At 43.2% G+C, this 24,576-nt stretch overlaps 1 protein-coding gene across 1 annotated transcript in view; it reads right to left on the reverse strand.

The window, feature by feature from the left end:
- Positions 1-24,576, reverse strand: part of ABCA12 (ATP binding cassette subfamily A member 12) — a gene marked incomplete at its 5' end in the record, with an annotated part of 82,240 nt that overhangs the window by 45,868 nt on the left and 11,796 nt on the right. Inside the window, 14 exons of the mRNA XM_084288991.1 lie at positions 784-957; positions 1,702-1,826; positions 2,295-2,407; positions 2,525-2,778; positions 3,854-3,960; positions 4,656-4,771; positions 5,412-9,563; positions 9,688-9,781; positions 10,571-10,683; positions 13,274-13,452; positions 14,270-14,455; positions 15,227-15,336; positions 16,736-16,824; positions 19,463-19,610. Coding sequence (XP_084145117.1) covers positions 784-957; positions 1,702-1,826; positions 2,295-2,407; positions 2,525-2,778; positions 3,854-3,960; positions 4,656-4,771; positions 5,412-9,563; positions 9,688-9,781; positions 10,571-10,683; positions 13,274-13,452; positions 14,270-14,455; positions 15,227-15,336; positions 16,736-16,824; positions 19,463-19,610 — 5,960 coding nt within the window. The remainder of the gene's footprint in view (positions 1-783; positions 958-1,701; positions 1,827-2,294; positions 2,408-2,524; positions 2,779-3,853; positions 3,961-4,655; positions 4,772-5,411; positions 9,564-9,687; positions 9,782-10,570; positions 10,684-13,273; positions 13,453-14,269; positions 14,456-15,226; positions 15,337-16,735; positions 16,825-19,462; positions 19,611-24,576) is intronic.

Raw genomic sequence — 24,576 nt, forward strand, 5'->3', positions numbered from 1 at the left:
CCATGGGAACTGAATGAGATTAGCATTCCTAAACCCACAAATGGTTTTGCAACTCCCTCTCATGACTACTACACATTCTAAAAGGTGCATGTTTCCAAATACCTACAGTTGCGAAACATGCTAGATGTTGGCTGGGATATAATTTGAGTCTCTGGGAGGTGGCATTTCACACAATAGAGATGTCAAACACTATAGGTGAATTCTGACCTGAGACAAATTAATTGGCATTCTCATTTAGTAACTTTTGTTCCACCCAGGATCATTTCTGTAGTGTTTTAAAATGTGTATTCAATCCACACTTCTCAGTGAACAGTATTTTGACTTGTTATTTATATATACATGTATGTGGGGGATATTTGAATCATTTAATAACTTTGCAGTGACAACTAGATAGGGAAAATATATTTTACAGGATGTTTTTCAGGGCTTCCATTTTCAAAAAAAAAAATTTAGCCTGGTGTCTTGTTTTTGGGAATCCTGTACTCAGCTGGGAATGTTCAAGAGGTTGTGACAGCACATAAACAATACTAGCAGATAGGGAGGCATTCGGAGCAGGCCTGGTGCCTCTAAATGAGGTTTGCTGGTTTACACCAGCTGGGATCTTCATTTATATCCACACTGTCACAGCATGGATACGCAATAAAAATGACTGCATGAGAAAAGCCTGATCTTTGGCTTGTGTAAATCAGCATTGCTCCTGGCCACTGCAATGATATTTTATGACCTTTCAGCCACTACATGCAGCAAAGACTACAGAAAGCACTCTACAAATCCAGCACTAACCTTGTATAAGAAATTATAAACGTCTAAGTGTTGTAAGAGGGTGACCCCCAGGATGTACATCTCACGAGTCCTCTCTGACACAGAGAGATTGCAGAACTCCTCTGCTACGGTTTGCAGCTGTGGGTCGGAAGGACGGGTGCTACAGGACTCCAGCTGGAGGATCTGAGAAATGAGCTGTGTTTGCAGAAAGGAAGAAAAGATTTGTCAAGGAGTAGACTGCTCACTCCAGTATGCGTGGTTTAATCTTGCCTCGCTGCTGTTCTTTCCACAATGTCATATTTCAGCCCTGAGAACTAGAATATGCCTACCTACTACTCCCACTCCAAGGGACAAATCCTAAAGATTGTGTTTTACTGCCCAGCTTGCAGAGCAGTAAAAGCTTTTGTGGCTTCAATTTCCCATTGACTGATGCATGTGAAGACTAAAAAAGACTGCGCTCTTTGGGGTTCACTCCAGACAAGATGGTTGGGAAGGGGAAAAGCATCTGGAGCTCTGCTTGCACAGGAGGTTGAAGAAGGCAAGCTCATCTCTCCTTATGGGAGGCTATTTTTGGACCCCTGACTGCTCTCATGAATCCTGGTTAGAATTGTGCTTTTCCATCTGGACTACAACAGCTCCTCAGCACTGAGAACCCCACCAAGGACCTCATTTGTCCTCATTAGGCTGTTACAGCTAATTGTGCCCTCGCTACAGATCAGGGCAATCAGTCACCAGGCAGCACGTGGCTGTTACCAGCTACTGGTGACAGCCAAAGAGACCATATGGCTCTTGGTCTCAAATGGCTAAACTCATGTCAGTGACATCCTCCTGCATTTCTGGTGGTTGTTTTGATCTATGTCCCTTGTCTATCCCTGTGGGATTGTCTACTTCTCTCTGTGCTGTCAACAGGATCTCTCACTACAATGACAGCAAGCTTACGTGACTGCTGTTTTCTGGGAGAGATGTTTCCAGAAGAGCATCAATACTGGCTGCGGACATTCCTGACATGTTTTTGAGATCCTCTTTGAGCTGGTCCACATTTTTAAAGACATCTCTTAACTTTTCTGTAAAGGAAATCAAAAGAAGTTGATGTAACAGCTTTCTCCAGATAGACAGTAATCTCAAACACACAGGGAACTTTATTTTTGGTAAAGGTTGGGAGTGCCGTATATCACTGCTGATTAAAAACCCAAAACTTTGCAGAAGAGTCATAGTTCCTAGGTTCCACAGTCTGAGTTCCACTATGAGGTAAAGTTGACAGGTTTAGGGATAGCAAAGTTTGCCCAAATACAAAGACTTTGGGCTTTCAGCACGTCAGATTTTCAGGCAGTGCAGAAAAAAATGCTGGTCTAGCACTGGCTCTAGAATTAACCTAGACAAAGGATCCCAAGAACAGTGGACATGGTGTATGGTTATTTCAGTAATACCACTTCTTCCTGGCGGCTAAACAAATCTTGGGATTTCCAGCAGAAGTTATGATACCAGGGATGATGTTCACAAACCAACATTGTAAAGAAAATACAGGAAACTACCTTGCTTGCTGGCATCTGTTAAATTCTCAGTGATGTTCAACATGGAATTCAAAGTTTTAATATACTGAGGAATCTCTTGAAAGAAAGCAATTTCTGGTATGTTTTCTTGAAACCTAAATTGGAAAAACAAAACAACCACAAATTTGGGAATATGAGAAGAAGGCAGGAAGACATTTTATCACTTCATAAAGAGAATACTATAGCAACCTAACTCAGAAGAAGAGCCTCACCACTTTATTTGTGCCTGGACATTTGCAGCATCCCCAACCAGTACATTCTGAAGCTCCTGGGAGATCCTTCTGCCATTCAGTACGTTGGTCACAACTTGACTGCTCAGTTCAATAGCACGGAGGAGCTGCTCATGAGATTGACTCTGTTCACACAGTTCTCCAAAGCTAACATTAGGGAGATGGCAAATATGCTGTATTGACTTAAAGCTCTCATAGTCACAAAGAAGTGTTGTCAGATCCCGGAGGCGAGTTATCTTCAAAGGAAAGTTTGAAAAGGAAGACAAATGCACAAACACCAGTTAGATGACAGAATTATAAAAGGTAAGTTTTAAAGAGTCTAGCTGTCCCTTCACATTTTTCTTTAGGATTATTATTTTTTTTTATTATCTATTTTTAGCTCCTTCAGTAGGTCTCAAACAGAAAAGCTCACAACCAACAATCCTGCATGAATTGGTAGCAGACCTGGCTTTATAACATTGCACAGGATCTAATAAACCTTGCAAGCCTCAGCATATCATTTCCCTTGCCCAACACACATATGCAGTAATATCCCATTTAGGCTCACCTGTTGAGCAATTAATCTTCCCAGAGACCAAAGAAATGTACATTTTGCAATAGGTTAAGCTATTTGGACACCAGTTGGTCATCCCTACAGCAACAGATGAAAAGGAGTCGGCTAGAAGTAATGACTTCTGCTTTTGCCAGCCTGCTGTGTGAAATTACAAACCTTTGCCTACTGTTCCATCATGGGTTTCCCTCGTCTGACATCACTCTTTACATTATCAGTCACGGCAAGAACTGCTGTCTGTTTTGTGTCTATACCTACTACTCAGAGGCTCATTAAATTATATTTACAGATTTAATAAGTAGCAACAGCATGACAAACTTTTTAATTTTATTTTTTTTGATTCTACTTCTCTGCATGAGAGAAATAGAATGAAGTGCATACGTGCTATGGTGGCAGGTGTGTATATATGGTGTAATGTAGCAAATGAGACATTGCTATATTCAAAGGTGGTGAGGGAAATCCATGAATCAAAATTGCTTAGGGTCTTAGTCTCAGAAAGCTCTACTGTGTTGTGAGGCAGGACACCTCTACCTTCTCAGAAAACTGGGTATACACCGGGTAGAGACTGGTACGGGAACAAGTTGATCAGCCCAGGTCGGTGTTGACCTTTAAATACAGGCAGACAACAGTGTTTCAGTCCTAGCTTTTATCAGATTCTCTTAAGACACTTTTTTTCCCATATGCTGTTTTCCAAAATCTCCACTGCACATTCATGTATCACTGTGGGATGTCCTTCAAGTCAGCATTTTAAACAGACTCACTTTTAGCTTCAGGAGCTCTGGTATGGATGAATGTTTCTCAGGGGTATTATTTTGCATTAAATAGTTCTTTTTCAGATGAATTTGCTTCAAGAGCAGTGTGATGTTTTCTGTGGGAATACGAAAACAAAAGTTACTCAAAACAAAAACACCAGACTTGCAGAAACTTTGCAGATGGGAATACTGCCACTTTTACTCCAAGGCCTGCCGAGCATTGCTATTTTCCATCAAATTTGTATGGCTCAGGACCTCTGAAATCACTACCCAAGACATGGATTGTAACTTGCTGATCCAGTCTTGGTAGGTACTCAGCTCCTAAAGAAATCCATACCCACACTACAAACAGGACTTCTGGCAGTGAGCTTCAGAGCCCACTTGGTATCTCTCTTCTGTCAGCAGATAAACTTCTCAGGTCTTACAATAAGCACATACCACGAATATCTACTTGAAATATCATGTTAACTCTCAAAATAACTGCTGTCATCTTAAGGGTACATAAAGCTGTGAAGGGAATATAGGTTTGTATTTGTAAGGATTTGTTATCTGAGTGTCAGCAACCTGTCATCACGTAGAGAATAGTACACGTGCCTTTTGGATATCATTGGATGGAAAACTTATACCCACAACGTGACATAACTCAGACAAAGAGGATTCTGGTTTCCTGAGGTCTCACAGCTGCAGTTAATTGCCAGCAGATGAAAACAAGTAGCACCATTCCTTTCCACCATTAGACAAAACACTTTGAAAAGACAGGCACAAACATACTGCAGCTGAGGTCCCACAACATTAATGAAATCATGATTACCTGTCAATTTGCTGTCTTCAGCTTCAGTGGCATTTATTAAACACATCAGGTAAGGATTATAGCTGTTATTCACTGTCACTTGTAAGATGGTTTTTTCAAATTCTAAAAACAGAAATCTGAAAAATAAGACAGGAGTTTAAATCAGCTTCTCCTTCAGAAGCAAGGTATATTTGTGAGCGACCCGTCAGCTGTGCAGATGCTGTTCCTTGGCAGCTGTAAATAAGAATTCCAGATGAAGCCATGCATCTCTAATGACATTTCCTAAGTGGGTACCCACCCAATTTTATTTCATCAATTATTTTTGCCATTATCTCCCAAATCTGTCATCCACTCTCAAACCATACGTAAAAGAAAACACACTTGAAAGGTTCACTGTGGATGCAATTTATAGTTGAAAAGGCATGCTTAGGGAAGATAAAAAGAAAAACTAAAGAGTCATACCACAAAGAAGAGGTTTCCAAAGAGTTTACCACTGGTGGCAAGTCTTCTACAGGATTCTGCTTCTACTGTGAACTGAGACATAGCAATCCAGAAATTTTTTGAAAGTCTACTTTCAGCTGTATGTTCAGTTCAAACAGAAAATTCCTGGCCTTTGGTTTAACCCATGTTACATCTAGTGTCCTAAATTATAGTGAAATTATGGTGATTTCAGACAAAAGTTGATCCACTGGAAGAAACTTAATTACTTCCCACGCTGGAAGTAACAGGTCATCACTTGCCATAAAAGAAATTACGATACCCCCAAACCAAACTCACCGTGTGATCAAGTTGGTTGGTGACAGCATTTGGTCACCTTGAGTCCAAGGCAGGGTCTTGTTGTACAGGGTTTCTGCCAGGACAACAAAGTGATGAGCAACAACGTCAATCACACGATCCAAACTAGTTTTGTCGGAGAAAGAAGCTGAGCTGGAACTTGTGCTGAATTCATTTAGCAGATCAGAGATGTTCAGCCCCCTGAGAACATAGTCAACAGCTTCTATGATGTCTAGAGCTGACACATTGTTGGAAAGGTTGTTTGCCACTGCTTCCAATAACTTTGCAAAGGCAGCCACTTCAGCTAGATCCATTTTGGTGTTCAGCAAACTGTCAACTGCATGCCAGGCGCTTGAGAAATGACTCCATTTGGTGAGGTTGTAGGAACCTTGGACTCTCTGCAGGATGTCATTCATGTGAAGCTCATCCCGTACCATACTGAAGAGCTTGGACAGGTTATTCCAGCCTGCTAAGCTGTCAGAGGAATGTAGTAGGGTTTCGTTCAACATAAAAGGAAGGAGCATCTTCAAAAGCTGAGATGGGAGCATGCCACCCACTTCTTTGATTGGGATGGGGCACGAGGCATTGCTCTGCAGCAGTCCCTCCATGACAGCATTCAGAGCTGTCATCTTCTCCTGTACCCAAGAGTTTTCCAGCTCAGAGATGAGCTTAAATTTGGAAAGGAGGTGCAGAGCAAACTGCAGAGACTGGATGGTGCAGGACAGCTCCCTGGAGAAGCGTTCGCTGCTGTTCTTGTAGACGCTAGCAAACTCTGGAGACAGTTTCAGGTTCGATATGGCAAGCTGGAACAGTTTGCTAAAGCTTTCCTTGTGCAGAGTTCCTCTCTCCACGTCCATGAAAGCAAAGAGCGCTTTGCAGGGGCTCCTGGCTAAGGACTCGCTTAGGGTGGTATTTTCAAAAAGCATCTGAACTGCTATGTGGAGCACGTCCTGAGCAGAGCAGTTCAGGATTGCCCTGGATTTGATGTCGCTATTCTCAAGGAAAGGGCTCAAGGCTAAGTACATGAGATCTGCCACTTTGGCCTTCAGCGAAGCACTGTGCTGTAAGGAAGACTCGCTGAATTCCCCCTCCAGCAGCATCTGTGAGACTTGAACAACAATGCCTATTTTTTCTTCCAACGTTCTGTTTAAGTTGGGATCATGAAGGACTTTCATTCCTGCTCTCCATATTTCAAACAGTCTCTGGACATAGTTACTATAAAAATCAAAATATCGGATAACAGTTTCAAGCTCACTGGTATTATAACTTTTCTGCAAATCTTTTAAAATAAGGATACTCCTTTGTACGGCTTGCAAGTATACGGAGATGTTGGCTCCCCCGGGGCTGACTTCATCATACAGCTCAAATACGGAAGACAAAATGCGTATGAGCTGCTTAAGTTCCCTACTGAAAGGAAGACTGGAGTCACTTTTCATGGCACTGAACAGATTTTGCAGCAATTCTAGAAGTGAGCGGAAGGTAAGACTGTCTGTGCTGTCCCAGTTCACGGACTGGAGAATTTCAGCAATCTGCAAGAAAGTTTGAAGTTCATTTCCCAGCCTTCCATGAGGGGAACTCTGGAGTTTCTGCATTAGCTTAGACAAAGAAGAGACCAGCAGATAATGATCACTGGTATTCACCTTTGCCACGGCCGCAAGAAGCTGCTCAAGGGATGAGAGCCGCTCTGCAAAATTTTCAGAAGTTATAGGGGTCAACAAGAAGTCAGAAAATAATGATGACACTTCTTCATTTGTGCTGGGATAATTTTCTATGTCTTCAAGCAAGATTGCATGAAGTGCAATCATTTTGATAACCTCCCAAGCCTTCTCTGTATTAAAATGAGTCCTGTTTAAGATGATCTGATTCCAAATCACTGCAGCCGTGGTTAGAATATCTTGATTTTCTTTCCCTTGGGGATTAGTGTAAAACAGTCCTTTACCATCAATCTCATACAGTGGGACTACTTCTTGAAATATTCTTTCCAACTCTAGAGTGCTGTTTGTGGCAGAAGTTGAATTGAAAAGGAGTTTTAATAAACTAAATAAATCATTCAGATCTGAGGATTTCATTCCTCCGGTGGAATTATGAAAAATCTTATGCACTAATGTTTTTCCATGAGCTACCCCCAAATCCACAAGAATTAGAGCTTTTTTCATGATTTCCAAGAGTTTCACATACTCATCCACTTCTGTCAGGTTCCACTTGGTGGTCAACACCTTGCCAGTGGCATGCCAGAGCCGTGAGGCATGTCCCCACTCGGAGCTGTCGGAAGCATTTCCCCCAGCCTTTAGCAGTTCATATACACTGCTGTTCCAAGTGGGAACAGTCAGTAACAGATGGGAAAACACAGGCAGCCTATGCCAGTCTGCTGAGCGGTCGGATAAATTCAAGGAATGCAGTAGTGTTTCGTTCAACATAAAAGGAAGGAGCATCTTCAAAAGCTGAGATGGGAGCATGCCACCCACTTCTTTGATCGGGATGGGGCAGGAGGCATTGCTCTGCAGCAGTCCCTCCATGACAGCACTCAGAGCTGTCATCTTCTCCTGTACCCAAGAGTTTTCCAGCTCAGAGATGAGCTTAAATTTGGAAAGGAGGTGCAGAGCAAACTGCAGAGACTGGATGGTGCAGGACAGCTCCCTGGAGAAGCGTTCGCTGCTGTTCTTGTAGACGCTAGCAAACTCTGGAGACAGTTTCAGGTTCGATATGGCAAGCTGGAACAGTTTGCTAAAGCTTTCCTTGTGCAGAGTTCCTCTCTCCACGTCCATGAAAGCAAAGAGCGCTTTGCAGGGGCTCCTGGCTAAGGACTCGCTTAGGGTGGCATTTTCAAAAAGCATCTGAACTGCTATGTGGAGCACGTCCTGAGCGGAGCAGTTCAGGATTGTCCTGGATTTGATGTCATTATTCTCAAGGAAAGGACTCAAAGCTAAGGACGTGAGATCCACCACTTTTTCCTTCAACGATGCATTGTGCTGTAAGGAAGACTCACTGAATTCCTCCAGTAGAAGATGTGTGAAGTTATAGACACGGTTAATTATTACTTCAGCGGAAGCTTCACTGGCATTTCTATAATGAAGGATTTTCATTCCTGCCCTCAGAAGTTCAGTCAAGCTCTCAAAGGTTTTATTGTCAAAATTAAAGAAAAGGTCTATATATTTTAATTTACTGATATTATAATTCAGCTGTAAGTCTTTTAATATGTACAAGGTCTTTTCTATGGCTTGAGTGACTATTGAGATATTGGCTACTTCAGAATCTTCCCCATCAAACTCTTTAAACACAGCTGTTATGAATTCCGACAGTGGAGCCAATTGTTCACTGAAAAGACTATTTGAATTATTATTCTGCTTTTTTAAATGGCTGCTTAATATCTCTAAAAACTGCCCGTAGGCTACAATGCCTGTATTATTCCATTTGGTTGATCTCAGTTGTTCACCAATGCGCCAATAGGTATTCAGCTCATGCCACCAGAATTCTCCCATGGAGCTCTCTACTTTCTGCATCAGTTCAAACACAGGCAACAGTAGGTACTTGTAACCTATGTTTGTGTGTGTCAGTATGAAAAATATCTTCTGGAGAGCTAGGAGTTGGTCTGGGAAGTTTCTGTAGGACACAGGTTTAAGTAGATGATCAGAAAACAAAGATGGTATTTCTTCCATTCCATCTAAATGGTCTTTTAAGTCTTCCAGAAATAACTGCATGCTAGTGGTGAGTAACATTTTGAGATCATCCTCAGTTTGTGCTGTACTAAAATAAGAATTATTTAACAAATCTGGATTCCAAATCAGTGTGGCTAATTTTAAAGCACTCTGAATTTCTTTCCACTGGGTCATTATATTGAAAATGGAAGTCCCGTTAAAGGCGCTCTGTAATTGCAGTGATGTTAAGTTATAGATTTCATCAATTATTTCCTTATTATAAGCTTCCTTTAATTTATAATCATGATGTGGATTCATTCCCAGTTCAAGAATTGCATACAATTTCTGTAATGTTTCATTCTTCAAATTTCTGAATAGATTTAAGCTTTTTAATTCACTTCTATTCATTTTTTTCTCAAAGCCTTTTAAACGATGTAGAGACTTTTGTATGGCTTCTAAATCATATGAATTAATGGACCTCTTGGAGTCTTTTCCACCAATCTCTGGCGACTTTATTTTTCTGGAGGGGAAAAAAAGGCATTTTAGTGAATATGAAATCAATGCAAGTGGAAATGTAAAGTGATTTAGAGAAAATATAGATTTGAATTATACTGTTAGTAATATCCCTTTAGCCAATGTCTTACCTCAGAACTTCTTCCAACTCCAATACCAAAGTCTTCTTGTCTTTCCAGTTAAAGTGATTACAAATATATTTGGTCACCAAACTTTTTTCTTTATCTACAACAAAGAAATAGAGATGATATTCATATTAGGCTGGAAAATGAGAAGAGCTTTATGGCAAATATGTCAAGGAAAACAAGCATGCATGTAATTAGGCTCCTATCATGAGGCACAAGATCCTGTTCTGACATTTGACTGCCCTTTTGGGGTGCAAATCTTCCTGGGCTTCCAAAGGAAGTCAAGATGCTACCTGCCACTGTAGAAATGATTTCCCATCTCAGGAACAGCTCAATGGCTCTGAGGTCTGGGTACAAACGGAGCTCTCCTCCTGCTTTAGGAGAGCAATCAGTAACACAGCCCAAGTTGGCCTCATATTTATTATTGGGTTTCTTTGTATAGGAAGGTGTTTTTTTTACTACCTGCACCTGGGCTTTTACTGATTAATGTAAACTGACAGGAAACGGAGTAGAAGAATGGCCAGCCTTGACATATACAAGCCCATTCTCAATCCCTACACCTTGATATAGCTACGTGAGTTTGACAGAGCCCACAGATAGAGGCAGATTTTGCCCCCCCAAAAAATCAAGGTAAAAATTCCTGCTCCCCCTTTTCCATTAAGACTGCAACTCATGTTAATTCATTGTCTACTGACAAAACCAAGTTTATTTTTTACTTTTCCATTCAAAATGAGGTATTTTATTCATGTTTGTAAAAAGCTAAGAAAGAATTCATTATACTGAGCCCTGAACATTGTGCAGTTGGTATAGTTACTTATTAGCCTGCAGTTTGCTTCTCCTCAGCACCACAGGTTTTCAGCAGAGATATGACTATGTGGAGGAGTCTTACCTTGCTCCAAGCAGGTCAGGGAATATGGGGGATCTGTAACCCCATTTTGAGCAGTTTTGAATCTATCATCAGTCACAAGCGATGCAGAGACATTCTGAGCTGCCAGCACAACACTAAAGGGAAAAAAAAAATAAAAAAAATAAACACACAAGGAAAATAAATTGTGGTTGCAGGTTTATGAGTAGAAATAAAGCAAGTGTTCAAATAAGACACAGATGTAGTACAGCCTATCATTCTCAAAATGCCTGACAGACATTTTAAGACATTGCCCCTACTTTTAATTATTTGCTTGATCATGCACAAAATACAAACAATAAAGGGCTTTGAAGGGAAAGCCATGGTGGCATATTAGCAGAAATGTGTATGTTGCACTCATTGGATGCACTTATTCAAAGACTTATGCAAAATCTATAGACTTAAATCCTCACAATAGGGCTTAGTAAACAGGTGACATGCCACAACTGTGATTCACTGCTGCAGGTGAATCTCCTCCTAAATGAAACCAAGAAGCAGAGCAGACAAGGCTCCAGGGAGAGCAGAGATCCCTGGGAGACACCTGTGGATGGAAGAAGCGATCACAAATAACTGTTACCATTTCTAGTTTTCCTTCTTTCCTCTTTTATTTTGTAATAACCAGACTTTGGGGAAGCAAGGGATGTTTTTTCAGTCTTTGGAAGAACAAGCTGATAATCAGGCGTATTGTATCCCAGGGTAAGTCATTTAAAGGGCTGCCTGTTCAATGTGTACAGCTTACAGAAAACTTCACAGTGATTCTTAGTCCTTTTTGCTTCTCCTATACAAAGAACAGCCCTTCACTGTCGGTATAGGGTCACCGTGAAATGCACAGTCTCTTGGCTGCCTGAAGTTCTGTGGGTGATGCACACAGCACCTGGCTGAGCTGATTTCAGTGGCATGAATATAAACATGGTGATTTGTGGGAACAGAGCGCAAATGAGGACAGAGCATCAGGGAACTCTTTTCTTCTCATTTAACGTAATGCTTCCGTGCAGGTTTTGTGGACTTGGTGGTCACCATTTCCATTCCGCAGAGGTGCTTGTTAGCACCTGTCTCAGAGGAGGAAGAAGCTGCCATTGTAAAATGGCACGTATTTAGTTGAGCAAAAGTTCTTTTCTTCCGTATCTTCATTTTTCTGCCGTAGAAAATTTCCTGCATAGTATTTCTTTAGGAGGTCAGAACTGCCTGAGTAAAAGACATGGCCAGGCTGGCTAAGACGTGCTTTTGTAAGCATCATTAAAGTCCTATTTGTGCAATCTATTTGCAGTAACTTTTTGCTCATGTATTTACACTGCCCCATGCCAGGCATAAAAGTACTGCAGTTCTGGTGAAATTCTCTGCGCCTCTTTGTTGTGTCTATGATAACTTTGCCCAGCTCTGCAGTCATGGAGCAAAGCAGAGCAGCACAGTAAATATTAATTCTTCCTGGGCACTCAAACAGTGCTGATTCTCAAGCTTGAATCTGCAAGCCAGTAAATGCAAACAAATGCAGTAATGCTGTGACTGAAAAAGCAGCATGGGCAAAACATCGCTGAATGAAATTAAAATTCTCACCACACTGCTACCGACTCCTTTAAGGATAAGGGCATTCCGACTTACAAATAGTTCGCACAATGCAGCACAGCAAATTACCTGGATACTAAACGTACAGGATTTTAAATGCCTTGGCAACATGCCAGCGATGAAAAGGGAGTCCCTCTAAGCCTGGGTGTAATCAGAATGGCAAAGGTTCTACAACCTCATTTGGCATCTTTGCCCAACTGCTCATATATCTGAGAAAAAAACAAGAAAGGCTGAAGACATTCAGTTGCTTGCTTTCCTCCATGTGCTGTAACAAGTGGACTATTCCGAATAATTTCTAGCAGTTTTGATCAAACAGCCAGTAGATGATTTGGAAGATGCTCCCACTCTCTTGGGTAACTCAAGTCTTGTAGAGAAAAGTGAGAGTTTAGCTCAACTAAGGACCAGGAAAGGGATAAACCCATTTGAGAAGAGATGTTATTGTCCTAGCTATGGACAACACCGAACAATTAATTGTGGTTAATTAATGCAGTTATGCCATTTTTCATATTTTTTCATGTATTTTTTTCTGATTTTTCATATAGCCATTGAGCAAGAACAGTACTGGTACTTTCTTAAAATCAAACACGTTCAAAGCCCCATATGTGAAGAACCAGGCTCCCTCTCTCCTCTGCTTCCTTGGGACTCATTTTGAAGGATAAACCAGCTGTAAATCAGGGAACCATTTTCTTTAAAGTGGATTTCTGGCTCCCCTACAAATACCTGAGGTGTTCAAAGACACTTGAATTTGTCTCTACAGTTTTTGGGAAGGAAGTGGCTAGCTGCTGTTTCAGCAGAACAGCAAGGAGGGCTTTTCTTCAACCAAAGGCAGGGGGTGTTGCTCAGCACCCTTTCTATCTGACATGGGCATGCCTTTAAGAAGCCTGGAACACAACTATTAGTTCATATCAAGCTCCCAATTAAAAAAGGAACAAGAGTGATTGAAAATCAAAGCACTGCTCACTGTCTGTAGAGACATTCAGAGATGCATTATTGGTGCCGTACCATCTCCCAAATAAAGCACGCTTTTAAGCTAACACCCTTCAAGATGAAAAGTGACGTGTCTTTACTGTTCAGCACAAACCCACCAGCTTTCAGTGCCCTTCCTGGCATCTTCTGTCTTTTTACCTGCTTGCATTCTGAAGAAAATCAAGTATGTCTTGCAGTTGCACGCTGCCCTGAAACAGATCTGGGGCCTGCAAAAGGAGATGCCACAGGGAGGTGTCGTTCTGCACCTGGGAGATGAGTGTTAGAAACGAGACCATTTCCTTGACAAACGCTGCCTGGTACCGTGGGTTGTGCTGCACCTTAAGAAATAAGGATGCAAGAAATTATTTAAGCAGAAGAAGCCTTGTTGCCAGTGGGTCTTTTTATGTTTTTCAGGCTGCACTGCACTTGTACACAACTCTACAAACAATACATTCAGAGAGCTCTAGTGACAGGCAGTAACGGAGAGAGTGACTGTGCTTTACCTTCACACCCCAGACTGCTCAATAAATTTTCTGTTTAGACAAGTCTTAAGATTCAGAATCTCCCCAATAGTCCAATGACTACGAATACAAGAAAAATGAATATGAATCCTCACCCTGGTGAAAAAAAGGGGGGGGGGGGAGGAGGAAGAGGAGGGGGCATTACCTTTAAAGGATCTATTTGCTTTAATTATACAGCTTTCCCAAAGACAGGTACTGCTTCAGTCATGAGTTGTTGGATTAGATGCAGGAATTATTGGATGAAGTTATATGGCTGATGTAATACAGGGTGAAATTTATGGCCTCCCCTAGCTTTAAATATTCTTATTTATGCCCCATTCTCACATTGTTCTATCTACTTGTAACTGCAGGAAGGCAAATAAAGAGGAGAAACAAAACCTAGGCATAGTGAGGAACTCTTAATGGCCACTAGCTGGTAGCTGGCTCTTCTTGCCTTTCCCCAAAAGCTGTGTGCTCAGCTCTAAGGTGTTTGTGCAAAAATTAGCTCAGTCTCATCATGCGCTATATGCACTTCAGTATAGAGGGGAGCTACTCTGAGCCAGGTGGGGCCACATTCTACCTCCAAAACACCACGCTGAAGTGTGTGAACTAACGCAGCTGCTAGCTGCAGACATCAGAAGTCCCAGGCACTCACCTGAGCCAGCTGACTTCTGAGCTCTTGGGTAAACGACTGTAAAAGCGATGAGTCAGTAAAGCAGAAAGTCCTGTGGATGTTGGCTGCCATCTTCTCTTCAGTGAGACCAGGATGTGCTGTGTACCGTGACAAGACCTCGCACAGAATGACTTTGAGATTTGCTCCAGTTGAAAACTGTGTCTTGTTCTAGAAGATGTAATGTTAAAGGTAGCTTTAAAGCAATACTCTGTTTGTGATGGTTTTAAATCAAATGAGACTTTAATAGGTTAATAGTAACATCTGCAAAGCACTGTCCTTATAAGTACTTACACACATACAGAATTTTAACAGGTGAACAGTGTCACTGAAAGCCCTAAATCTCCTCATGTGGATAAACAAAAACGCGTGTTTGTAGCCCTTAATATAAAACATAAGCATACTACAAATATTTTTTTCGTCTACCATTAATAGCAGAGAGCATCCCCAGCACACTTTATTATCCATTAAATGGTACCAAGCTTCAGTTACAAAGGTTTTCTTCCTGTATCTATTCAATTACCTACATAATAAATACACAGTGCCTCTGATGTCACTACCTAAGTATTGTGGGCAAATAATGAATTAATTGGCAAAGCCAGCTTTAATTGCACATGAAAGAAAATGCACTCTAAACACCTTTAATAACGCAAGTGTTGAGCAAAATGCCTCATGGTATTGTGTGCCAATATTTGGTCATGCACAGTATTATGTCCCAGGTACATGGTTTATCCGTTTTTTGCTTAGAGAATAATACATTTACAACAGAGCTTAAAAGCTCACCCACAACAACTGTCTTCCTTTTCCCAGAATAAAGCAAATTCACATGATAGGGGAGATCCTAAAGCAATAAAAGCCATATGTTGGTACTTGGAGCTTCTAATTCATTAAATATAACTACATAAGTGATCAGACACAGCTATTGCGCAAATACAGACTTACCTTCCCAAAACTGAGGATTTTGTTGAACATGTTGATGCTGGAAGTCAAGTTGGATGGTGATGAAATATTCCAAAGGGTGTTTTCTCCATGATACACCAAATCCCTGAATGCTGCAATAACAGTTTGAAACACTGTATTTTACTTAATGTCTTTTAACCTCTTTGCTCCATCAAACCAGGACAGAGGATAGCTAACTGACTACAGCTTTGGGCATGCCATCATTACTCTGTCTCCAAAGGTACAACCAATGGCACCCTGTAATTACTTACTTAAGGTTTTCTTCTGAAGTAATTAAAGCCTGGATTACACTACTTCCTTTTGTAACTTTTTAAAAATTAAATGCATTTAACTATTTGCTTGCAGCTCAACATTAACTTCCACCTCTTTCCTCAAGTCCTGCGGCTCCCCCACACAGGAGAGACAGGGGCATCCTTACAGGGGAGCCCACATCAGCTCGATTTGATAGCCCTGTAAGGGAGAGCTCCCCAGGTGCCCTTGGCACAGTGGGGTGGCACTTGTTATTCAGCTCCAGCACAGATCTGAAGCGCTGCTGCCTGCTACACATGGTGGCACGCTGCCAGGTCCCCAGCTGATGCACACCAAAGCCAACCTTTGCACTGAGCTGCACTCACAAAACCACACAGCTCTCTGAAACCAAAGGAGCTACGCCAGTTTACACCAGCTGAGGCTACAACTTATTATTTTTATTTCTTAAATACGAGGTAGAACGGAGCTCTTTCTTGACCATGCACGGCCATCAACATGAGTTGATAGTTCCCCTAACAATTCATTGATTTTTTTCCCCAGTCCCTTTTGTGTGCTGCCTTTTTCTGCCCGTGCACCAAGGAGCGAGTGTGTTGGCAGGAATGCTAATTGGAACCGTGAATGGCTGGGGCAGAACAGTCACGGAATGCAAATCTGTAATCATTCATTTGATCGTGAGCTCCCTGGAGAAATGGCTATCCATCATGACGACTTGCAGATAGTACTAGCCATTACCACCGATAAATAATAACTGTAATGATTTAAATAAAATTTAAGTCTGAAGGTTCCTTCAGGAAAGAGAAACACATCAGAGGAGAACAGCATCAGCAATAAATATCCACTATGGCACAGAAGAAGACTTGTTTGCTGGATAAATGTGAATAAGAAATGCATTTGAAAAAAAATCATAAGCTGTTTATGGACAATTTGTGGGCAGTAAAAGGGCAGTATTCCATAAATAGCCACATCTTTAATTAACATCCAAACAGTCTGCGATCTCGCATTGCTCCTGTGAAGCACAACAATTTAATCCTGTTTTCTTGGTCAACTTCCAGAAATCTTTTCTGCAGACAGTTACTTGTAATTATTCCCAAGAATTTACACTGATGTCATGGCCACAGTTACTTGCCTGTATAGAACGTATAAATCATTTTAGCAGCTCTAAGAACGGCGTCTCTGTTGAGAGCGCTTCAAAAGATCAGCCTTTAAAGATCAGGCCTTTGCATGGAGCAGTGAATAACCTACCCAGTGAAGCATTCCTGCTGCTGGGAACCTCAGCGCTCCGTGGTGATGGATGGTTGTCCTTGGCCGTGCTGGACAAGCTCCTCCGCTTCCTGAGGGAAAGGAGGAGAAAATGAAGACACCTGTAAAAACTCAGTTTGTTAGGATTAAGCTTCTGTTTAGCTACTGTGTGACTCAGGATGGGTCTATAGCTGGATTTTATGGCAAACGTGTTGAAATCTGGGTTGTTTAAATGCTGAGCTCCTTCTAGAGGCCTGGTATGGATGTTACAGGAGCACACTGCAGCACCCTCAGACACTGATAGATGGAGGGGATTGCATTTGTGCATGATATGCGGGGACACCAAGGACAGGCAAGGCTTGAGTATGTATTTGGTGTAACTTTAAACAAATTGCCACTTCTTTGAAAGGAGGGCTCATCATATCAGGTCCTGCTCTGTCCTCCCCCAACACATGCTCAATGGAAGAAGCAGTGGAGAACTTCATGGCACTGCTAATGATGCTCTGACTGACTATAGAGGCTTTGATGCAAGCTGCAATAACACTAAGTTATTACAGCACGTTGTGTGCCCCTACCAAGAAATCATTCAAGACACCAGAACCTTACTTTACCCTTCCCAAACATTTCACTTCAAGGGAAAAAAAAAAAAAAAAAAAAAAAAAAGGAAGATGTTGGTGTTGAGCTCAGTGTTTGTAGCTAGCTCCCTCCTGCTCAAGGAAATCTCCAATGACCATATTTTTCACACCTCGGCAAAAAGGGAACAGAATTAAGGATGAGAACCTTGCCTATTTTCTCTGCTGGACACTGGTAAGACACAGTTTAAGGGCGAGTCAGAAAACAGTTTAATAACAGCTTCAGTCAGTTGCACAATGGGAGGAAAAAAGCAGTCTGTGTTAGCTGAATCCTACAAACTCTAGAATATTACACAACGATACATCCAGACAGTGCAGGGTCACAGCCCAACTATTTTCCCTTCATGACAAGTTCATCCACAGCGATTCTGCTCCTGAGGGAGGCAGAGCTGAGTCCACTCACGTTGGCTGCAGGAACTTTCTCCTACCCAGTCAACCTTCTGGTGAGGTTTTATACTCTGCTGTATCCTGCTAGGTTTGCTGTGGCTAGTTAAAGTGTCTTTTTTTCTTGTAAAATATTATGTATTTCTAAGGCCAACAGTGACCAGACAAGGGCAGGTATACTCACATAGCTGTGTGATATTTCACAAGGCTAGTTTCTAGCATCAGTCGTGGTCAAGATGCTTATTAATGAGACATGTGACTTGAGCTGTAGTTTGGCCCTACCCTTTGATTTTCAGTTGGCAGGAAAGAACAGTTATTTCCTAAACTACTCTACAGAAACCAAAAACAGAAAGGAAGGAGCATTTGTAGCTATTAAAACCCATGGAAGACCTCCAGCTTTGGCGCTAACAGTCCCCGTTTCTTTATTTCAATGCTCCAAATTAACTGTTGTTTAATGTGCCCAGGAAAATAATGACACTGAGGAAATGAAGGGCTGTGAATCCAGGCATCCAGTCTCTCCATGGCTCTGCCCTTGTCTGCTGCGTGACCTTGAAGTTGATTAGGATTCACCTTGTGTAAATTCAGCCACCCACATGTTTAGTCATGCAGACTCTCTTTAACCTACGGAGAGATCCTGACCATTGACATTCCCCTAGAAATTCTGCTCTCTTTGCGCTGAACAAGGACCCTTGAGGAGCCACCACACCCAGGATCCTGCCCGAGGGGCTCTCTGGTGGAAGACCTGGGGCCCACTTGAGCTTTTCAAACTCAAGCTCTGGCCGAGAGGGATTTTGAGGTTCTGACATAGCCACTCCGGAGCAACCTCTCGCCTGAAAAGAAGGACAAGCACCTGGGGACCTCGGATGTGGGATGCACAGATTTTCAACTCCACAAACCAGGCCTCAGGGCTGCATGATCCCCAGGGGCATGCCAGAAGCCGGCAGCCAAAATGTAGAAACAACCCTGGCTGGCACATCTCAAAGCAAATGCTACTTGGCTTCCACTGGAACATCAGTGAGATTGAAATCCCCACGCTGCACATTTCAATTTCAGAAACCAGTATTCCAATGGGACATGCCCGGCCAGCTCCGCTCTGCAAATCTACATGCTTTTGTGGGCAAAAATCCTTTCATTTTTTCATCTGTTTGCCTATATTTTTAATGATTTGCAGAGAGAACACCCATTCTGGCTGGAGCCTGGAGGCTCTACTGAAAGAGCACTCACTCCAGAATAAACGTGCCTCCGAAACTAGGGCTGTTGAGGAATTTGCCACTTCTACCCTAAGTGACCTGAACTGATGACCACAGAAGGCAGACCAGCCCACTGGGCTTGCTCTTAGCAGCTGATGCCCTGCAAAACCCAGCCCACAATCATGCAAATAAAATTTCTTTGCTCTGATTTCTGAAATTTGGGTCATCAGAGGCACTTTCCTCAGGAAGTAAATTTCTCTTCTACAGTCAAGCCTGAAGCAGTTGACACAATACCGATAGCTGTCCCTAATATGACCGTTTTTAAAGCATCCCAGATTGCAGCCCATATTCTCATTTCTAAGTGCTCAGCTATCTAAAACTGGATCTGTTTGTTATACCAGACACCAGAGAGCCAGCTGTTGTGGACACACTTGCACATACACACATGCATGGCTGCTCCCTCCACCTCAAAGCAAGTGCTGCTCTGCAGCTTGTGACACCCAGCTACAGCCGGATCCCCTTACAGTTTGAGAGATGAGATGTCATTAAGCCTTGGCAGCAGATCGTCTGGTGTGTACGGCGTGCCTTTGCATCTGGCGTCTGTATCGCACAGCACAGTTTGCAGGAATGGGAAGAAGCCTGCACTAGGAAGGTTTCGGGGTGCGAGATAACCTGGAAGAAGGGGGAGACAGAAAATGATGTTATTACGATGCAGATATACATTTTTTGTTATGTGTTTCTATCAGTACGTGCTACTTTCTCTGCACAAACCAGAGGCTTGATTCTCAGTTTCACTGAGGCTTTCACTCCGCCTTTGCAACACCATTTTGTAAAATGCCTCTAAAAGCCCCCCTCAATACCAACAGAACCACAAAAGGCTAGTTAATAGGAAAAAGAGTCAAGCTATCTGTTTATAAGTAGATACATGTCAGTCCCAAGGCAACCGCAAGATTATTTTCTTTTAAATAAAAGAAGACATGGCCATAGGAACCTGAAGCATCCTTTAGAGCACGTTCTCCTAGACTTGGTTGGATCGGTTCCTGTGCAAAGACCCAAGCTTCAGCTTCAAGCCAAGCTATTAAAACAGGGCTGTGTCTCAGATTTTGCCACAGGAAGGGGCGACACATCCAGGACCAGACAACCTCCTTGTGCAGAGCTGCCCAGGGAAGGCAGAGGAGCAATCTATCACCACTCCTTCCATGCCTCCTGCCATCTCAGAGCAGCTCCAGTGCCATCTGCTCGGTGACCTGCGATGCTGGCAGCCAGCGCTGCGGGGTGAGATGCGTGTCCCTGTCTCCCATTTCTGCAAACACGGCGAGGACCCGAGCAATTAGAGACTTCAGTGTTTCATGTGCCACTTGCCCCCCGCTGCTTACTGCCAGCCCGCAGAGTTCACCAAATGCGTCTCCTCGCGATGACAAATGCTCTAATAAATCTCACAACTCTTTTGCTGGATCACGGCAACGTATTATTTAAAATAATCATTTGGAAAATTACCTGGCAAAGGACATGGCTATTATTTCTCCGATGGAAAGGAGCCAGATTTACAAAGGGCCCGCAGGCAGGCTTGTGGTAATTGATTACCTTGCTGCTCAGACTCCACAGATGACCTGTGACTCTTGCCCAGGACCAGCTTTATCTCTAACCCCTCCAACACAGACACCACGCCACGTTTGTAGGACATTTATCAGTTAGAGCACTGGTCAAAACCCAGATATTCCCGAGGGGAACGGCAGTGCTAGGTGGAGCATACGGCTGCCAGTGTCCTCGAAGGAGACTTCCCACTGCTTCATGCCAGATAGCACCAGGTACTCCTGCAGGGACAAAGGCACCCGTTTTGGGTGGCAGTGTGATTCTCCTGTCCCTCAGCAGAGAACTGCCCCAGAAAGCTGAAGGAGATGTCCTACCAGGTAAAGCTTCACCTGTTCCCCACGTCCCCCAGGCCACCGGGAGTTATGGGGCAGGCTGAGCCAGCTCCCCATGATCACAGAGCGCTGAGGAGAGCGCAAGAGCTCCCTTCTCCCTACAGGCAGTCCTTCTGGGTTCGAGGCCAAAGCCCCAAATACATTCTGCTGTAAAAGTTTCGAAGGGTAATTAAGTCTGCTGCCCATGAGGGAAACTGGAGAGTAGGGCACTTTAATCTCAAAGCATCCTTCTGTGAATATCCCCTGCCCTGTCTGGGACGTTGGCCCTTTGGGAGGACCAATTACAGCTCTTGTACACCTTGGTGTTTTTCTCGTCTTCCTTCTGATCTCCTGCACCCTCCTTCCCCTTGCAGGCAATCGACTCACGCCCCAGTCCAAGAACGCACACCACAGCCCTCGCTTTGTCAGCACGTCTGCAAAACGCTGGTTCAAAGAGCTGGAGAGCTGCGAGGCTCGGGATGGTGAGCAGAAGAGGAGTGAAGTGAGACAGACAGGAGCTAGGAGGGCAAGGGCTATGCCCTCTACCACCATCCACAGCTACCAACCTTAACCAGGGCCAGCAAGCAAGGTCACGTCTCTCAGGAGACCTGGAGCAGCTAAAAATGTGTAATCCCTCAGCGGGACAGCGGGGTGGGGAACACACGCACGTGGCCAGCAGCCTGGGGAGCAGTGTTCTTCGCTAGAGAGGCACGAAGTTTACAGAGACAATTATACAAGAGTTCCTGCCGCATCCAAAGCAGAAGTAATTTCCTTGAGATATAAGCAGTGATGATATATTTTAAAATTAGACTCGAAGCCTCTGAGTCTGCTTTGAACTACGAGGACAATTATACAATCAGTCGCTGTATCACAAGCAAGGTATATGGCATACGAACGCGGCGATGATATCAGCTTCTTCTTCTCCTTTCTTTTTAAACAGCAGGCTAAAAACTACAGAGGCAGAAATTTATGACCCGAAGTTTGCAAGTGCTGCTGGAAGTGCTGGTGGTAGCACGATGCCTGTGAAGATGTTGCCAGGTTTGAGAGTGAAGGAAGCTTTTCAAGAAGGCACCGAAATATCTGAAATGTCTGGGCCGAAGCAGAGCCAGAGCGTGAGGCACCCTGCAGGGAGCACGGCTGGTTTGGGAGCCCGAGCCCAGACAAACACGGTGCAGCCTCAGAGCTCTTCCCTGCAACTCCCTCTCGTCCTGCAGAGGAAGGAACTCAGAAAAAAAGCTGGTGAGAAGCTGAGCCAAGAGATTAATGCATCTCCTTCCCCCACGGAAGTCTTTGGCAATGCCACTTCCAAGGAAAATAGATTTCTCTTGCCCTGTAGTCCCCACCTTCATGATCCTGAGATACGACAGATCCTCAACACGACATCAGTTTTTATCATGTTCACTACCTTTAAACACTTGAAACTGCGATTGTCCTTGGAAGATCTCACTCTGCTGCCTATAAACCAAGATGCGGAGATCGCTGCACCCACTGCTGCCCCTTCTCAGCCCCGAACAGAGGTCACCCCAACAGATTTCTCGCAAGTTGTCTTGTCTGCAACCAAAACCTGGGCCCAGAGCTGCATCCTATTAGCAAAGACTGACTTTTGGACTCACTGGCAATGGAAGCCCAAGGGTAGATGTTTTTTTGCTATCCCATATCACTGTGGAGTGCTTTAATTTTCGGCCACTGTTGAAAGAAAGGCACCAAATCTGAAGAAAACCAGACAGGCATCCCGAAGGGCAGAAGAAGCCAAGGGCTCAGCACAGCACGGGCTGCCTGGTTCTCCCTGCTCATTAGCACCTACCCAGCCCGGCCGTATCTCCAGGAGCTGAGAAGAAAAGGGGTTTTCATTCCTTTGGGAATCCTGGCATTTCCACATTTGCTTTCATTTGGAGTAAAATGAAGCAAGTTGGTTTCTTTTTACTTGCTGAAACGGGTGAGATCCCAACACACTTCAACACAAGCAAAACGTTTTGTTTTCTCCAGGTAAAGGAGCTTCGTAGAATAATGCTGAAAAATGCCAGGGTAATAATAAATGTCATACAAGACAGATGAAAATTACTATTTCGCTACGACCTATAAGATTAATTGAAATTGACTGAAATGTCCAAACCTAAATGAACCATGTTTTAGCTTGCCGCAGTGATGATGTTGCTTTCATCATGCTGGGGTTTCATGCGTTTGCAGCGGCTGCGTGGAGCTGTTTGGTTCAAGGACTGGGGCAGCTAGCGGGGTGCTGGCACAGCAGCATCACCTCTTTTTTCCTTCCAAAACATCACCCATGCATTCCTTCTCCCTTTTCTGCCCACATGATATTTCTGCTTTTAGGACTTCCTACCTACTTCTGCCACCCATCCTGCAAAACTTGACAAAATCCATATCCCATTGTCCTCACATCAAAGGTATGGGATTTCCATTATGAGTGGCTACTCCCTACATGAATTTAGGCACATTCACTTATTTTCCTCTTTTATTAATAATTAAAAAAAAAAAACATGCTGAGTTTTCCTGTTTTCTGCCCACCTGTAGTTTAGCATCCTATCACGACTGGGGCATGAAAAAATTCTCTTGGCTTGAGATTTCACACGCCGATACCGCACATACCTTAAGCAGTAAGTCTTTGTTCATTAAAAAATCCATACAAATCTCAACTCCCCAACTGGTGAATTAAAGAAAATAATGAGCTAATGACTTCATTAGGATGTATTGTGTTTAATTGAAAATGCACTCAATCACTGCTGTATCATACAAAGAGGCTTAATAACCAGCTCTCTGCAGCAAAGAAAAAAACGTCCAAAAAGTAGTGTGACAGAGAAATAATATCATGATCCATAACGAAAAGGGTAATTGAACATTTCTTGCAGCACAGGACAAAGAAACACAATGAGACCATGAGGCAGCAGGCAAAAAGGAGAGAAAGCCCCTTTTGAAGGCCTATCAAAATATTGTGATACGTGCTGAACAGCAGCCATTCATTCTACAACAGATTAGACAAGCCCCCAAAAACAGATTGTCAGTAGCTGCTGACGCAGGAATACTTGGACTCAACCTCTTCAGCTTCTGGGTGAAGAAACCTTAAACCTTTGAAGATTTTTCTAGTGGAAGGATCACTCTGCTCCTTGTTCCTCCACGCCCTCAATCACCCTGAGCAGCAGCAGAGGGTCTAACCCAGAGCAGCGATCCTGACTGTTTATCAGCTGTGATTTATATTTATCTAGGCACTCACACAGCACACAAGGAGAATATTTACTGCTGTGGTGACCTCCTCCCAGCTTTCCAGGCAAAATGTCTAACGAAGCTGGCCACATCCAACCTTCTCACTTCCCTTCTCATCTTTCCCATAGTCGCACAGCATTGCTTTAAACTTTATTCCTTCACCTTGTTACACACCCAGAGTCAAAAAGACAAAGAGCACGCCTCTTTCTGCCACGCTGACTGATGTTGTTCCTCTTCAACCACACACAACTGCACCTTTCCAGCTTTGTTCACGTCTATTTCTGACCAACTCACATTGCCTATCGCTTGTGGAAAGCTTTGTGACGATGCCAGGAGCTTTGATAGCTCTCCAAAAGCGAAATGTGACCACCAAATCTATGGGATAACATTAATTTTGAAGCATTTGTTGGTTTTGTTTTTTAACACGTCTGAAGAATGACCCAGATAACCAAGTGGCCTATCCCTTCATCTATGGAAAGAGACTATTTAATTGCTGCATTGCTCATATTGATGTGACG

The sequence above is a fragment of the Netta rufina genome (genome assembly GCF_964035555.1).
Source record: "Netta rufina genome assembly, chromosome: 6".
In the NCBI taxonomy this organism is placed as follows: domain Eukaryota; kingdom Metazoa; phylum Chordata; class Aves; order Anseriformes; family Anatidae; genus Netta; species Netta rufina.